The following is a 17,557-nucleotide window of genomic DNA, read 5'->3' on the forward strand; positions in this document are numbered from 1 at the left end:
AAAAAGAGGTAGCCCCTCCCTAGTAATCAGAGTCAAGCAAATAACATTTTTCCCGCTGGGATAGGAAACAACAGAAAAGACTGACAGGGCCAAATGTATAAGTGGGGGGCGGGGAGGGAGACAGGGTGGGCCCACTTCTGCCGCGCTTTTGGTGGGAGTGGAAATTAGGGACCCGAGCTCACTGGTGACGTAGATCTCATGTGACCAGGAGTCGACGTGTGCAGAAGTCCTGGTAATCTGGTCCTTGTTCCCGTCTGGATACCAGCTTCCTTCAGCAGCGCAGGCGGTGGTCCCTGAGGCCCGTGGAAGGAGTCAAACTTGCGGGAATTTTGCAGGTTGGTGTCACTGTAGGTGTTGACTGGGGATTTCTAGTGTGGGGGGGTTTAAGGCAGAGACTTGTGGGAGTGCCGGTCAGGTCCGTCCCTCCACCCTCCACCTCCAGGTCTACAGGAACTGATGACCCTTGGGAAAGGGACTAGGGGTCCTAGAAGAAGAACAGGGAGACCTGTGATAGTTTAAAAATAATCATCCTCTGCTAAGACTGCTTTCCGGACCCCCACCCTCCTCCCGAACCCCGCCTCAGTCTTAAAGATAGTTTGGAAATAATCTGCTTTCTCACTCTTTGTCTGATGGAAAAAACGAACTGACTTGCATGCACTGTGGAGAGGGGGTGAACTAGGGGAAACAAAAGGTGGGAAACTTTCCATATCCGAAACCCTAAAGGAGGAAAGCTACGTGTGTCAGTCTCTGGCGCTGGTCGGCCCACCAAGCGCTCGCCCCACCCCCACCGTCCCCTCCCGTTTCCAGTTTATCTGCAGGTCTGTTGTTTCCAGCAAGACCCAAAGCTAGAAAAGGAGGAGGAAGAAACTGACCCGATCAGTGCCAGGTAGGTGAGAGGAATATTATAAAGTCTCCTGGGGTGGAGACAAAGGTTGTAAGCGCCACCGTTCCTGCCGGCTCCCTTCCACCCCACCCCTTTCCCCTCTTCCTTTCTCTCCCCCTTCTCCTTTCCCCTCTTCCTCTGCCTGCCAGCCACCTTTCTCTTTTCTGGCCTGGTCCCTGTGTTAGGCCCTATGGGGGAAAAAGGTCTGGGGAGGGCTGGACGGCGGAAAGGAGGGCCTTGGAAAAGGTTAGAGGGAAGGACAAGAGAGAAGTGAGGAGGTGGAAAGTGGAGGTAAAAGGAGTGGGGATAGTGAAGCTCTGATTGCTGACTGGGCTTCTCAGGTGGAAGATATTTTATAACAGCTCTGAATAAAAAAAATTAAATGCTAAGGCCTCTGTCCACAGCACCTGTCCACTCACCAAGTCTTTAACTTACTGTCTTCTTTTTGCTTTCTATAAGTCATTGTATTCAAAGAAGAATAAGCAAGAAAGAAAAGAAGGAAGGAAGAGAGGTAGACAGATACAAGATGAAATCCTGTCAAAAAATGGAAGGAAAACCAGAAAATGAGAGTGAACCAAAGCATGAGGAAGAGCCAAAGCCTGAGGAAAAGCCAGAAGAGGAGGAGAAGCTAGAGGAGGAGGCCAAAGCAAAAGGAACTTTTAGAGAAAGGCTGATTCAATCTCTCCAGGAGTTTAAAGAAGATATACACAACAGGCATTTAAGCAATGAAGATATGTTTAGAGAAGTGGATGAAATAGATGAGATAAGGAGAGTCAGAAACAAACTTATAGTGATGCGTTGGAAGGTTAATCGAAACCATCCTTACCCCTATTTAATGTAGTTTACCTTGATTTTTATCTGATATTAACAATACCATATAGCTTGCTTTTTATTAGCATTTCCTGATATTCCTTTGTCCATATTTCTACTTATAACCTGTTGCTATTAATGGTTTTAGATGTATCTCTTGTTATCTGCATCTCATTGTTTATTGTATTTTGAACCAATCTACAAGTCTCTCTCTTTTAATAAAAGAACTTTACACATTTGTAAAAAAGAGGTTCTTGGTAAGATATAAAATGGAAAAAGCCTAAGTAATATGTGAATATCATATTTTTGAAAGGTAAAAAGTACATTTGTATATTACATATATGGACATAACTTGTGAAGGATGAAAGAAAGTACAGCCTCTCGGTGGTGGGATTATGAATGATTTTTCTCCTTTTGCTTATTTGTATTTTCTATATTCCTAAAATTAACACACATTATTATTGCTAGAATAATAAAAGTTTTATAAAAAAGAAGCAACAAGCAGCACGTATTAGTTTATTTCTAAAAGTATTGGGGCATTTAATATTTGTTGACAGAATTTTAGAAGAAATGTGAACTTGAAAGTAACTCCAGACCACTTAGCTAGAATAATAAATTTTACATATTTTCTCATCTTTAAAATAAAGAAAATAATCTCACAAGGATCTGGTGAGGGCCAAATAGAGTAATGACTGTGAGCTATGTTTGACAGAGTTTTGTTCCCATCCCAACTCCGTAAGAGATTAATTTCAGCGATTTGGAAGGGTGGAGAAAGTAGTTCTTATCTGTGATTAAGAACAAACCCAAGGCCGGGCGCGGTGGGTCACACCTCTAATCCCAACACTGGGAGGCCAAGGCGGGCAGATGACGAGGTCAGGAGATCAAGACCATCCTGGCTAACATGGTGAAAGCCCGTCTCTACTAAAAATACAAAAAATTAGCCGGGCATGGTGGCAGGCGCCTGTAGTCCCAGCTACTCGGGAGGCTGAGGCAGGAGAATGGTGTGAACCCAGGAGGCAGAGCTTGCAGTGAGCCGAGATCGCACCACTGCACTCCAGCCTGGGTGACAGAGCAAGACTCCGTCTCAAAAAAAAAAAAAAAAGGAACTGTGAGGTGGGTGCCACCTTTATGTTCATTTCCTGATATGCCTACCCAGCTTCTCATGCCCCTGCCCTTCATACTACCATATATACTGCGTTTTCTGCCCCTTCTGCTGGGTCCTGCACCTTCAGGCCCCTACCACTGTGAATGTGCTAGAATTCTCAAGTAGTGAAGCCCAGCATATTTCTTTGGCACCCCCAGTAAGCTTAGTTCCCAGACTGACCTTTAGAGAAGTTAGGAGATTGCCCATCTCTTCAATTTAGATAGACACTTATGCAGTGCCACATGAGTCATGATGTCTTATAGATATCTTGGCAACTTTGGGATTTTAACTTTCTCCCCATAAGGCTCAGACATGATAGGTCCATCTGGGAGTTGGACCAGAAGACAAATCTGAGTAACAGACATGTTTTAGTCAGAATTGCTGCCCTGGATCTGAAGACTACCATTTTATCTTCCTGACTCCTATTTCCTTAGGACGAATGATTTCTCCCAGAAGACTGGTGGCAGGCCCTCCTCATCTGTTCAACAGATATCCCTAGACTTGTATAAATTTTGAAGGAAAATTCAAGTCAGATTTTGGAATAATCCCATCCCTGGCTGGAAATATATGAAAGTGCTGTGTAGGCCTTATTGTATGTCTATATCTACATATCTCTGTCTGTCTGTCTGTCTGTCTGTCTGTCTATCTATCTATCTATCTATCTAATCTTTCTTTCTTTATTTTGAGGTGGAGTCTCACTCTGTCTCCCAGGCTGGAGTGCAGCAGCATGATCTCAGCTCACTGCAACCTCCGCCTCCTTGGTTCAAGTGATTCTTGTGTCTCGCCTCCCGAGTAGCTGGAATTACAGGCGTGCACCACCACACCCAGCTAATTTTTTTTTTTTTTTTTTTGTATTTTTAGTAGAGACGGGATTTCGCCATGTTGTCCAGGCTGGTCTCAAACTCCTGACCTCAAGTGATCCACCCACCTCTGCCTCCCAAAGTGCTGGGATTACAGGCGTGAGCCACCGTGCCCAGCCCTATCTTTCTTTCTTTACAAAAGGCCCACTATTGTGCCTGTCATGTGTCATTTTCCTCTGTGATGCCATTTTGGGAACTCTTCATGTCTCCAGACCATTCTTCAAGGTGATGGCAGCCTAATGGTTGCTGGTAGGGCTGCAATTCATGTTGGAGTGAGATAAGGTTCCAGGCTCACTGCCAGTTTTACAAAACGGGATAAATCCATCCCCTTGGCCCTCAGAGGGGTGGCACTCAGGAAGGATGTGGAAGGGCTCACTCAAGCCACACTCCTGTCTAGGATAGGCCTGACTTTGGCTTCTCTGCTAGGCACAAGGCCCTCCTCAGCTGATAGCTTGCCTGTCCTGAACAGACATACCTGGAGAAAAACAACTATCCTTTTTGCAGATCAGAGCACTAGACTTCCTTTCTCCCTTTTTTTCCTTCACAAGGAGGTTTGATAGGACTTTTTTATAAGGAAGAAGATAAGATCTCAAAATTCACTAATAGAAACTTTGTCCCAGACATGACTGCTCTGCATGTAATCAGATAACTTATGGTTAAAGTAAAAGAGTCTGGTGGTAGGAGGAAATGATTTTAGATAGTACACAAATCTTTTAAATTGTGGTGTCCATGTATTTATTTGAACATGTATGAATGAATACTTTCTGTTTAAAGCAAATGATGATAGTTTAGATTTAGGGTGGCATTATAAAGTTTGTTTTTCAAAAAAGTATTCAAATAAGTGAGTCAATTTGAAGAAGAACATTAAGTTAGAAAACAGTATTAATAGTGTAGGTGGCACATACTTAAGGCAAAAAAAATCCTGGTGGGAAACATTGCCCCAGCATGGGCATAATAACTTTAGGGATAATAACTGGAAACACCTATCAAGAACTGTGAGGGATTTGAGATTTTACCCTACGTATAAGCTAACAACTTAGCCTACTCTCATTTAATGGATGCTGGCAGAAGACTCTAGACTCCTGGGTCGAAATCAAATGACATCATCACAGCAGAAGCAGTAGCCAGAGCTTCATGTTGGTTTGTATTAGTTCCTTATTATTTCCAAGTTTCATAGGGTGGCATAGGACCCGTGATTGATACCTAAACATGCAGGGCATTGCATTATAGGAAAGAAACCTTGAGTTTGGGGTCTTCAATGCTTTCACAGCAGAAACAAGCCTGCTCTTTGTTCAGGGGAAGAGGTTATCTTATCGCTCAAGGTTGCTTGTTGCAAACACAACTATGAAAAATGGTCTGCCTGGGTAAAGAACACTCAGGGTCTTAAATTCTTGGCATACCCAATAAGAATATGCAGGGATGCTCAGGGCTCATGGCAGATTGCCTCTCCCAATAACAGTTTTCTCTGTACAATAAATCTGAATGTGAATAATAAGCATTTCCTAACACCAAAAGCTCTGGTTTATGATTCCAAATTAAATACAGCACACAATGTATATTGTAGAATATAAACATGGTATTTGTAACTATTTCTAGTTTTTAGTTAAGTACAGGGGATTTTAAATAAATCCTAAGATTAAAAAAGAGCATCAAGTAAGAAACTAAAGGTAAACAATCTTTGAGGAACTTCAAAATTACAGTAAGACACAGCTATCATGATACCACAAAATAAAAGAGGTAGGAATGCAAAGCCAATGGATTCTTCAGGACGCTAATAACAAGAGTAATCTCATATAAAACTTTTTACTAGGAAACTGACAGGAGAGTGTGTGTTTGAAAATCAGCCCCAGATCCCATCCACACATAATCACCTCAGTCTCTGTAAAAAGCAAAAGCTAACAGAAAAGCTGGTTTGTTCTCTCTGCAAAGAAAGTTCAAGGTAAGGTAAGAAGGAGGAGGCTAACACACATAACAGTATCCAAAAGCAGTTATTTGATATTCTGACGTCAGCCTTTTGCAAGACCCTTAGCAAAAACAGCTGCATCACTTGAATAATTTAGTTGGGCATGGAGCATCTTTTCATGTGCTTATTGGTGATTTGTATTTCACACTTTGAGAAATGTCTATTCAAATCTTTTGTCCACAGTGTAATGTAGGTAGGGAACTATTTAAAGGAATGAAGTAGATCCATATGTACTACATGTTCATCATGTATTGTTAAAAGAAAAATGAAAAACAGAAGGCACAGTATAATATATACACACATACACATACATACCCATATCCACAAATATTCACATATATCAAGATGAAGCTCTTCAGTTTGCTAAAGAGAAGGATTATTTCTTTTTAAGTGGCATTTTGGTATCTCTTATCAGGCCTCCTGCCATCTGGTTAAGAAATAATAATTTTTTTAAAAAAAATCCCCAATCGGTAATTATATTATCCTTGCATTATAATTGCCCAAATAATTATTGGACTTACACAGAGTCTTTCTTCCCTTCCATGAACTCTGAGTCCTTTTCTAGATGTTATATCATTAACCTATTATTTTATAGAAAAGGAAAGTGAGGCCTGGCCGAGGTTGCCCAGCTATTAAATGGAATACTTGCCTAAGGTCAATGTCCTTTTTCCTAATCGCTGCTCTGGAATGATTGGTATTTAACAAATAGTAACAATACCACTGTGCTGAGTGAATTCCTATCGGTTCCTCAAGGCTCCATGCCCTTTCAAGTCCCAGTCCTGGTTTCACATTTATCCCTGCCTGAAACACTGCCTCAATTACCCCTCACACACTTAGCCTGGATAACTCCTATTCATCCATCCCAGAATAGATATTATTTCTTTTTAATAACAGCTTTATTGAGATATAATTTGCATACCAAACAATTCACCAACCTAAATTATACAATTCAATGGTTTTTATATTCACACATGTGTGCAACCATTACCACAATCAATTTTAGTACCTTTTTGTCAAGTCAAAAAGAAACACCGCACCCCTTAGTTATGACTCTCCTATGCCGTTATCTCCCTATCCCTAAGCAAACACTAACCTATCTTCTGCATCTATAGTTTTCCCTGTCCTGGACATGTAAAATATAGTCTCTTGTGACTGGTTTCTTTCACTTAACATAATATTTTCAAGGTTCATCCATGTTGTAATATATATCAGTACTTCATTCCTTTTTATTGCCAAATATGATTCTGTTGGATGGCTAATTCACATTTTAGAGATGGATATTGGCAAGGATATGAAGCAATAGGATCCCTCATTCATTGCTGGTGAGAATGCAAAATGGTATAGCCACTTCGAAAGGCATTTTGGCAGCTTCTTACAAAACTAAACATACTCTTGCTATACAATCAAGCAATCGTGCTTTTTGCTATTTACCCAAATGAATTGAAAACTTATGTCTACACAAAAACCTGCCCACATTTTATTTATTTATTTATTCATTTATTTTGAGACGGAGTCTTGCTCTGTCACCCAGGCTGGAGTGCAGTGGCGTGATTTCCGCTCACTGCAACCTCTGCCTCCTGGGTTCAAGTGATTCTCCTGCCTCAGCCTCCCGAATAGCTGGGACTACTGGCACGCGCCACCACACCTGGCTAATTTTTGTATTTTTAGTAGAGACGAAGTTTCACCATGTTGGCCAGGCTGGTATCGAACTCCTGATCTCAAGTGATCCACCTGCCTCTTGCCTCCCAAAGTGCTGGGATTATAGGCATGAGCCACCGCACCTGGCCTCCACACATATTTTTATAGCAGTTTTATTCATAATTGGCAAAACTCGGAAGCAACAAAGATGTCTTTCAGTGGGTAAATGGATAAACTTAGGTACATCAAAACAATGGAATATTATTCAGCACTAAAGAGAAATGAGCTATCAACCCATGAAAAGACAAAGAGGAATCTTAAATGCATATTACTAAGTGAAAAGAGCCAATATGGAAAGGCTACACATTTTTTTGCTTCCATCTATATGACATTCCGGAAAAGGCAAACTATGGGCATGGCAAAAGGGTCAGTGGTTGCCAAGGGTTAGAGGGAGAGTGGAATGAAAAAGTGGAGCATAGAAGATTTTTTAAATCCTCTATGTGTGAAACTCTACATAATATGATACTATTATGGTGGGTACACGTCATTACACACTTGTCAAAACCCATAGAATGTACAACACCAAGAGTAAACCCTATTGTAAACTATGGATTTTGGGTGATAATGATGTGTCAGTGTAGGTTCATCACTTTTAACAAATGTGCTACTCTAGTTCAGGATTTTGATAGTGGGGGAGCCTGTGTGTGTGTGTAGTATCAAAGGTATATGAGAACTCTGTAATTTCTACTCAATTTTGTTGTAAATTTAAAACTGCTCTAAAATTAAAGCCTATTTTTAAAAAAATAAATCCCTGTGTATCTTCAATAACACTTTTTTTGTTTTATACTCTATTTTTCCCAATATTAGTATACTCACTCAAGTTTCCCTGTGGTTGCTTTTTGCATGATATATTTTTCCCATCTCTTACTTTCAATCTACAGTATTAGAATCTTTGAAACTAAAGTATGTATCCTATAGACAGCATACAATCCAATGTTGTTTTTTATCTAGTGTGACAATCTCTGCCCTTTGATTAGATTGTTAATCTAGTCACAATTAAAAAAGAAATGAGCTATCAACCCATAGTAACAATTAATGTTACTATAAATATAATTGTGTTTAAGTCTTCCATTTTTCATTTTGTTCCCTATGTGTCCTATGTGTCCCATGCCTTCTTTTGTTCTATTCCTCCTGTTCTACTTTCATTTTTATTACTGTATGTTTTCTCGTGAAGCATTTATATATATATATATATATTTTTTTTTTTTTTTTTTTTTTTTGTGAGACGGAGTCTCGCTCTGTCGCCCAGGCTGGAGTGCAATGGCATGATCTCGGCTCACTGCAACCTCCGCCTCTCAGGTTCAAGCGATTCTCTTGCCTCAGTCTCTCGAGTAGCTGGGACTACAGGCGCCTGCCACCACGCCCGGCTAATTTTTGTATTTTTAGTAGAGACGGGGTTTCACCATATTGGCTAGGCTGGTCTCGAACTCCTGACCTTATGATCCACCCACCTTGGCCTCCCAAAGTGCTGGGATTACAGGCGTGAGCCATCACGCCCGGCCCAGCATTTATATTTCGTTATTGCTTTTTTCACTATGTTTAAGCTTTGTTGTGGTTGTGCTAAAGCTTACTATCTATATAACCTTCACTTATCAGAATCAATTTCAGATTCTTGCTAACTTAATTCTAGTCATATATAGAAATGTTACTTCTATTCCTTCCCCCCCTTTTTGTGGCATTATTGTTACACATGTTACATCTATTAATGTTACAAATCCAATAATGCATTGTTATATTTATTACTTTACCCTCTGCAGTCATTTCCTTAGACCAATACTGCTTTATTCCAACCCACCTTTTTTGTTCTGTTATTGGCAAAAATATTACAATTATATGACATTTGTATGTGGTATAGGCCTAACAATACATTAGGTACACATTATTTTATACAATTGCTTTTTAAGCTAGTTAAGAAGGGAGAAAACTTTATTTTATACTTAGGCATACAATATACTCTCTTTTATAATTACATCTTATCTACGCTATTGCTTTTTGTTTTTTGGTAGAATTTTAATTACCATCTGGAGTTTTTTTTTTTTTTTTTTTCAGCCTAAAGATCTCCCTTTAGTATTTCTTGTAAGCCAGGTCAGCTAGGTACAACTTTGCTCAGGTTTTGTCTATCTGGGAATGTCTAAATTTCACCTTTAATTTTGAAAGATAGATTTGTTTGATATAAGATTCCTGGTTCACTGTTTTCTTTTTCTTTTCTATTTCCTGTAACAGCTGGTCACTAAGAGACGGTTTTCTTTCTTTTGAGCACTTTCACTGTGTTGTTCCACAGTCTTCTTACCTTCATCAATTTTTTTTTGTTTTGTTTTTTTGCTGAGGAGCCAGCTGTTAATCTTATTGAAGTTCCCTTAAATGTGAAGAGTCGTTTTTCTCTTGCTGCTTTCAAAATTTTCTCCTTGTTTTTGACTTTCAGCATTTTCACTATGATGAATCTACTTGTGAATATCTTTGTGTTTATCTAGTTAGGAGTTTTGTTTTTTCTAACCTTCCTCAATGTGTGCATTGGAGTTTTTCAATAAATTTGGAAAGTCTTCTGCCATTATTTCTTTAAGTATTTTTCATTTGCCTTTCTCTCCTGTCATTTTGCTACTCCTTTTACATATATGTTGGTGCACTTCATGGTGACCCACATTTCTTTAAGGCTATCTCATCATTTTTCAACATCTTTTTTTCTGTCTATCCCTCAAATTGCATACATTCAATCTATCTTCAAGTTCACTAATTCTTTTTTCTGTAAATTCAAACCTACTTTTGAGCTCCTCTAGTGAAATTTTTATTTAGGTTGTTGGACTTTTGAACTCCACAATTTCCATGTAGTTCTTTTTTTAAAATAATTTGTATGTCTTTACTGACATTTCTATTTCATGCAACATTGAGATCATATCTTCCTTTACTTATTCAATCATGGTTTCCTTTAATTATCAGAATATATCTATAATGGCTACTTTGAATATCCTACATCTGTGATATCCTGCATCTGGCCACTGTCACAGACAGTTTCTGTTGCCTGTTCCCCCACCACCCCCACGCCCCCAGTGTAGGTATTGGTCATTCTTTCCTGTTTATTTCATGTCTTGTAATTTTTTGTTGGAAACTAGACATTTTAGATAATATGTTGTTGCCACTCTGGTTATTGTGTCCTCCCCTTCCAGGGCTTGTTATTATTTGCCTGTTTGTTTAGTGATTGGCTGGCTTATTTTAGTAAAGTTTATTTCTCTTCCTCCAGCATTAATCTTCTAATGTTGCCCCTCAGGGATGCTCATCTTTTGATATGCCCACAGACACCCTAAGATGACAATGGTTTCGATAGAGCTTTCCTAGTGTCTTTCCATGACCATAGTCAGCTGTTAGGCTCCTCTAATTGCTAACTGATTGGTCTATTATTTCCAACAATATTCTTGGCCATTAATTGCTCTGCAGACTAATTTAATCAAATGTGGGTTCTAGTGAAAGAACAGTTCTCTTCATCAGTGTTTGACATTTCTTCTGACCCCAAGAGGGCTCCTCCCAGCCAGCTCCCTCTCTGGTGCTCTCCAACAATCCAGCCAGACAATAGTTAACTGCTAGCTTCACCAAACCCATGAATTACTTTCCAAGTGTCCCCACCACAACTTCCACTATTTTTGGAGCAACACTGGCTTGAACTTCTCCATGCTCTGTTGTAAATGAAGTAAGTTCTACCGGGAAAATATTACAAGATAAATGCTTTATGGCTTGTTTTCTCTTCTCAGGCAAAAATATTTGAGCCAGGGCTCTGGATCTGGGGGTGGGAACAATAGCATTCTTCTCTCTGACACTCCTGCTTTAGGAGCTGACATTCAGGTACAGGAGGGAACAACAGCCTGAAGGTCCTCTCAGCTTACTTCTCATGTTGTGAAACCATGCCCAGCAAGCCAGGGCAAGGATGATTAGGGCCTCAGCATTCTCAGCAGTGCCACACCCAGGGGATAGCTTCCATTCCATTAGTGGGGACTGGATGGAAGATGGGAGTCTCAACCTCTTGATTGCACTTACCCAGGACTTAGCCTCAGCAACAGGTAGTTGGGGGCAGGATGAGAAATGCTGACATCCTACTCTTCCTAGGAAGAAAGTCCCTGACTGGCAGCTGGAGGGAGAGGATGCCTTGTGTTCTTGGCCACCAGTTAGGAATGCAGTTTATGTTTCTCTGAGCTGGAAGTGGGGAGGGAGCAGATGTCTAAGTTCAAATGCCACAGATTCTCATCTTTCTTATGGAGTTTTTATGGATTTTCTTGAATAGATGTTTCTCCATTGATTTGACAGTATCCTGTGCCACATTTCATATGGCCCTTAGGAGCATTTCCAGAGGCTTTAAATTGTTGTTTTCTTTTGTTTTATAATTTTTACCAGTTTCACTGGAGAACATGTCTGCAGAGCTCTTCCTGCTGTCATACCAGAAATCAATCTCCTAGACATCATTTTGTTTTTGAAGACTTCACTGGCAACTGCATTAGGTCCTCTTACTCTGTGCTCCAAGTGCCCCTTCAGCATTTACAGCACTAAATTTATGGTTTCCTCCCATTAATTCATGAACTCCATGAATATGAATGTTATATTTACTTTGTTCTCTTTTATATCTCCAGGGCCTTGCCTAGCACATGATAGATAATAAATATTTATTGAACTAAATTTTTATTTTTATATTTTTATCAAATGGAAAGAGCTATGTCTTGGGCATCAGAACTCCTAAATATGGCCCTGAGATTCAGAAGTGGATATGGGCAAGCTGTGCCTAGCACAGAAAAGTGTTCAAACAATATTAAATAAGAAATGGTGAATGAAGAAAAGAATGAATGAGATTTAGATTGGGGACTTACTAAAAAATAAAACTGAGTAGTGGTTAAGAACATAAACTTAGGAACTAGACTATATGAGTTTGAATTCTTGCTCTGTCACTTCCTGTCTGTTGCTTAACTTCACTGTCCTGCAATTCTTTTATTTGTAAAACAGAGAATACTACTAGCACCTACCTCATAGGATCTTTGAAATGATAAATGAAATAATGAATATACATATACAACAATGCCTTGCATATATCAGCATTTATATGTGTTATTTTATTTTCATCACTATGTATGTGTAAGAAAACTAGGATAATTCTGTATGTGTTATTTTATAACTCAAATTTTCAAAATACTTAATGCTTTTTTTTCCTTCTCCTTGCCAAAAGGATACCTTTTCCTCGGAGACGATTTAGAAGATAGAAGTAATGATGGCCAATATCAGAAATGCATCTTTAATCTCAAAGATGAAAACAACCAAATGGAAGAGGATGAGAGAGGGGCAGGGGCACCAAGTCACCAGGCAAGGTTTCTAAGTGTAAAATGTAAGCACAAGATACGTTTATGCTACTACTGCCTGGGTCTCTGAGAGTCATGACAGGAAATATAGCCCCTAACTCAGCAGCTGGGGCAGGAGTGTAGTGAGGGAGGAGGAAGAGAGGTAGGAAAAAAAAGGTGTGTGTGAGAGACAGAGATAAAGAGAAAAAAATGAATATTTATCTTTGGCACTTTAATTAAAGATAGATTAAAATCATCTGTATACCAATACCTAAAATATCAGTTTTAGTAGTATTCTAAAATAATGTGTTGCTTATCCTCATGTCCACCTAATTTACTGTAGAATACTTGAAAAATGTGGAAAGTCATAAATTGGAAGATTTATGATTTGTACGTATCACCCATCACCAAAAGAGCCAAAACTTTGGGTGTTGAGATAGCAGAGACTGAGAACACTAAAGGACAGGCTTATCTGGGTCTGTCAACTAGAGGGTTCACATGTAGCATATCCAACATGGCCATCTCAGGGCTTCAAAAACAAATGTTTCCTGTAAATAGGGGTGAAGCTGTATGGTCTTTTATGATTTGGCCTTGTAACTCACATAGCATCAGTTCTACTCTATTCTACCCTATTGATTGAAACTGTCATAAGCCCTCTTCTAAGATATAAGAGGAGGGACAGAAGACTAAGATTGACAGATGGCAATCATAGATAAAATATTCAAATATTTCCTTAGATGTTTATGCACAATATGTATAATCCTAGAAGGTAAATAAATAAATAAAATAGGCCAAGTTCTATGGACTGAATGTTTGTGTCCCCCCAAACTTCATATGTTGAAGCTTAATACCCAGTGTGATGGTATTTGGAGGTGGAGTCTGTGGAATTAGATCATGAGAGTGGAGCCCTCATGAATGGGATTAGTGCTCCTATAAGAAGAGACATGAGAGAGTTTGCTTCCCCTCTTTCTGCTTTCCACTATGTGATGTTACAGAGAAAATCACCATCTGCAAACCAGAAAGTGGGTCCTCATCAGACATCGGATCTACTGACATCTTGATCTTGCACCAGAACTGTGAGAAGTAAATGTTTGTTGTTTAAACCACTCAGCTGCTATTTTGTTATAGCAGCCCAAACTGACTAAGACACTAAGAAAACAAGTGAAAAAGAAAAAGATTTGTTTCCTGGGAGTTAGTAGATCTAACAAAGCTATCTCTACATCTAGTTCTACTACTACCCTCTTGGAAACCTGAGCAAGCCCCTTAATTTTTCTGGGTCTCAGTTTCTCAATTTGAATAATAGGACCCTTGTACTAAAATATTTCTAAGGTTGTTTTGGTTTTCATAGTACACAATCTGTGAAGGCCTAGTACTTGAGATCATAAACCCTACCCTATAAATCCAAAATTAGGCAAAGGTATAGAAAACACAGCTATAAAATCCACTGTTCTATAAGCCTACTAATCCATTTTTCTGGCTTCACAGTTTATTTTATTATCCTATTTCAATGGGCTTGAAGAACATACAATGACCTGGGACATAGTCTGTTGGGTATCCAAAGCAGACAATGGCTTGTGACAAAAGTCTGTCTAGGCATGTTGACAGACTTCAGTCTTTCTTCCTGAGATATGAGTGTAGTTAATGAAAGCTCAGGGAAGGGACTAGAGATAATTGTTTTCTTCTTTAATGAGTCTGGACTTTAGATAAATAAGGGAACTTCAGAAAACAACTTCATCCTGTGCTTTGTGAGAGACAGGATTGAGAGTGAAGAAGTGTGTGGGAAAGGTCAGACGGACCTTGAGGTTCCTCTTCAGTTCAGCATGTCAAAGCACCATATCTTGGGGTATCAGTTTCTAAGCCCCAACATTACCCAATATAATGGAAGGTCTTTGACAACAGGGCCCTTGTCTACGCTGTTTCCTCCTGCATCCTTAGTACCTAAAACAGCAATTTGCACATGATAAATGCTCAACTATTATTTGTTAAAATAATAAATTTTTTTATTGGCCATGTTTGTTTCTTTTGTAAACTACTTATTCATATCCATTGCTCATTTTCCCATTGGTATGTTCATTTTTTTCTTATTAATTTGTAAGAGCTCTTTAAATATAATGGATGTTAACTTTCTTTTTCTTTCACATATTGTTGGTTTCCTAGGATGGCTGTAACAAAGTATCACAAACTGGGTGGCTTAAAACAACAAAAATGTGTCCTTTCATGGCTCTGGAAGCTAGAATTTCAAAATCAAGGAGTCAGCAGAGCCACGTTTCCTCAGAGACTCTGGGTAGATTCTTTTCTTGCCTCTTCCTAGCTTTTAGTCATGGTTGTCAACCCTTGGCATTCTTTGGCTTGAAGCTGCATCACTGTAATCTCTGCCTCTGTCCTTGGATTGGTTTTCCTCTTCTTATAAGGACACCAGTCATATTGTATTAGGGCCCAGCTTAATGACATCACCTTAATTTGAATATATTTTCAAAGGCTCTGTTTCCAAACAAGGTCACAATCAGAGGTTATAAGGCTTAGGACTTCAATATATATCTTGGGGGGATACAATTCAACCCATAGCACATATGGTATAAATATATTTCTCCTGTTTCTTCTCTGTCTTTTAAATTTGTGTGAAAAATCAGGTTCCCTGGCCAGGCACGGTGGCTCACGCCTGTAATCCCAGCACTCTGGGAGGCCAAGGTGGGTGGATCACAAGATCAGGAGATCGAGACCATCCTGGCTAACACGGTGAAACCCCGTCTCTACTAAAAAATATAAAAAATTAGCCGGGCATGGTGGCAGGCGCCTGTAGTCCTAGCTACTCAGGAGGCTGAGGCAGGAGAATGGCGTGAACCCAGGAGGCGGAGGTTGCAGTGAGCTGAGATTGTGCCACTGCACTCCAGCCTGGGCGACAGAGCGAGACTCCGTCTCAAAAAAAAAAAAAAATCAGGTTCCCCTTGTTGCACTGTATACTAGCAATGGAACTTACATGGGAGTAGTAACAGTGAAATAAGATAAAGTGACTTCATGAACGTTTATGCACGAGTTTTGTTACTCCTCAAAGTTCATCCCTAAGTCCTGGGAAAAGTAAGAAAGGTGCTCACCTCAGCCTAAAGCTAGAAGGGCCAAAGGAGTTCTCTTGGCCTACACATAGTCCAGCTAATGTCATCAGTTTAGGAGACTGCATAGGGCAGAGCTCCTTTTCCACCAGAGTCCTAAACAACAGGAAAGAGTGGCCATGGGTCTCCGGTGTCTCAAGATATTATCTGCAATCCATGAAATAAAGAAAAGAATACCCCTCGGTTCCCCAATAGATAATGAGGTGCTGAATATTTGCTGCTTTCACGTTCAGACATCTTAGTCTCATAGCCCTTTTATTTTTTCAGACTAGATCTCTTGAATTAAATATATTATCTCCCAAATCATTGAAACTCTTACAGTGACACCCTTAAAATTTCATCAGATTCATTCCACATTTTGGAAATCTTGGCATCAAAGTTATAATGGCCATAGCTTAGAGGAAAGCTGGAGTAGGCATAATTTCCTATATTCTTAACACCTAGTTTCAGTCTGTAATCAGTGCTTAAATTTAGAGAGAAAGAGAGAATCACAATAAAAAAGTATCAGTAAAGCATCAGAGAGGTACATAGAGAACCTATTCTAGGCAGGAACAGAGATACCCATACCCACAGGGCCCACTAGGGCTCAGACTACCTTCTCCCAAGCCTAGCATTCACACAGGAGAGATAATGAGAGGAAAATAGGACAATAACCACAGTCCAACCAGGTGCATTTCAGACAAGTACATGTGAGCCATGTCATGGCAATACACATAAAGATTTCAGCAAAAACGAGCTTCCACTGATGGGATACTAATACAATAGAGGGATCTTCACTAGTTGAGGTCAAATCATGAAACAGTTTTATTTTTCCAATAGCTGTATCAGCAGTGTTCTTTCTATCACTCCCTCCCCCACTTCAAACGGGGCAATGGGCTTCTTTAACTACATTTCTGTCCAGTTCTCCAATTTTTCAGTCACTACTGCTTATTAAAATAGTTTCAGTCAGACTAAAGATTTGGTTCTATTCATTTTCAAATGCCAATCTCACTTTTCATTCTGAGTCCTCCTGGTGCCTCCAGGGCAGATTAGAATTGAGGCTCCTGGGCTTGAAACATGTGTAAAACGTGTGTGTGGGGATAAGAACCATCTAATCAGTTCACTTTCTCTCTGCCTTTTGGGACACATGAATCCCAAATGCAGAATATAGTGTCCTTCTAACTTGGCTTTGAAAAAATTTGTTTTTGTTCTCAACAGTGTGCTGTCTATTTCCAACTCCTCAGAAAACTTCAGGGTCAAGAAAACATCTCAATCAACTCCTATTCACAACATTTTAGTAAAGATAACAGCATTTCCCGGATAATTTTCACCTATCTTTAAAACATTACTTTATTACAACTAATCAATATAGCATAATATCCAATCTGGATGTTACAAACAAATGTCTGTTTTCATCCAAGGAAATTTGATGGTTTTGAACAAAGGATTTATCCAAGATGGGTGAAAAGGAAAACAGCAAAGCATTTAGCCACCAAAAGAAATAAAAATCCACTTGCTAAACTTCATATCCAATAGTCACATCACAGTGGCTTCTCAGCTTTCAGGAGATTTTTTTCTAGGTAATTCTTAATTTTCATAAAAGCTTTTCCGTATTGCTCTAAATACGGTCCCCAGAATGAAAAACAACCAATTCGCCTCAGTACTGGATACATTCATTCAACAAGTATTCAGTAATCACCTACTTGGTGCAAGGAACACTATTAGTCACTGGGTACACAAAATAGAACACAGCAAGCATGTTTTGGGCCCTCATGGATTTTAAGAACAAGTGGGTCTAGCTAAGGAA

General features: G+C 39.5%; 1 protein-coding gene across 2 annotated transcripts; it reads left to right on the forward strand.

Moving 5' to 3' along the window:
- The first annotated feature begins 214 nt into the window (after positions 1-214).
- TCEAL9 (transcription elongation factor A like 9) lies at positions 215-2,187 on the forward strand. 2 transcript variants are annotated; one of them, XM_008973036.6, is made up of 3 exons: positions 215-335; positions 808-886; positions 1,343-2,187. In XM_008973036.6, the coding sequence occupies exon 3, from the start codon at positions 1,410-1,412 to the stop codon at positions 1,722-1,724; it is 315 nt and encodes a 104-aa protein (XP_008971284.1). In that variant the 5' UTR covers positions 215-335; positions 808-886; positions 1,343-1,409; the 3' UTR covers positions 1,725-2,187. The 2 variants fall into 2 exon arrangements, with proteins under 2 accessions (XP_008971284.1, XP_024783146.1); XM_024927378.3 differs by lacking the exon at positions 808-886 and having other exon boundaries at positions 217-335.
- Positions 2,188-17,557: the final 15,370 nt, after the last annotated feature.

The sequence above is a fragment of the Pan paniscus genome, chromosome X (assembly GCF_029289425.2).
Source record: "Pan paniscus chromosome X, NHGRI_mPanPan1-v2.0_pri, whole genome shotgun sequence".
Lineage (NCBI taxonomy): Eukaryota > Metazoa > Chordata > Mammalia > Primates > Hominidae > Pan > Pan paniscus.

Bases quoted from the DNA above. Each gene is read 5' to 3' on its own strand.
- TCEAL9 (XM_008973036.6), top strand. From the start codon at position 1,410: ATGAAATCCTGTCAAAAAATGGAAGGAAAACCAGAAAATGAGAGTGAA.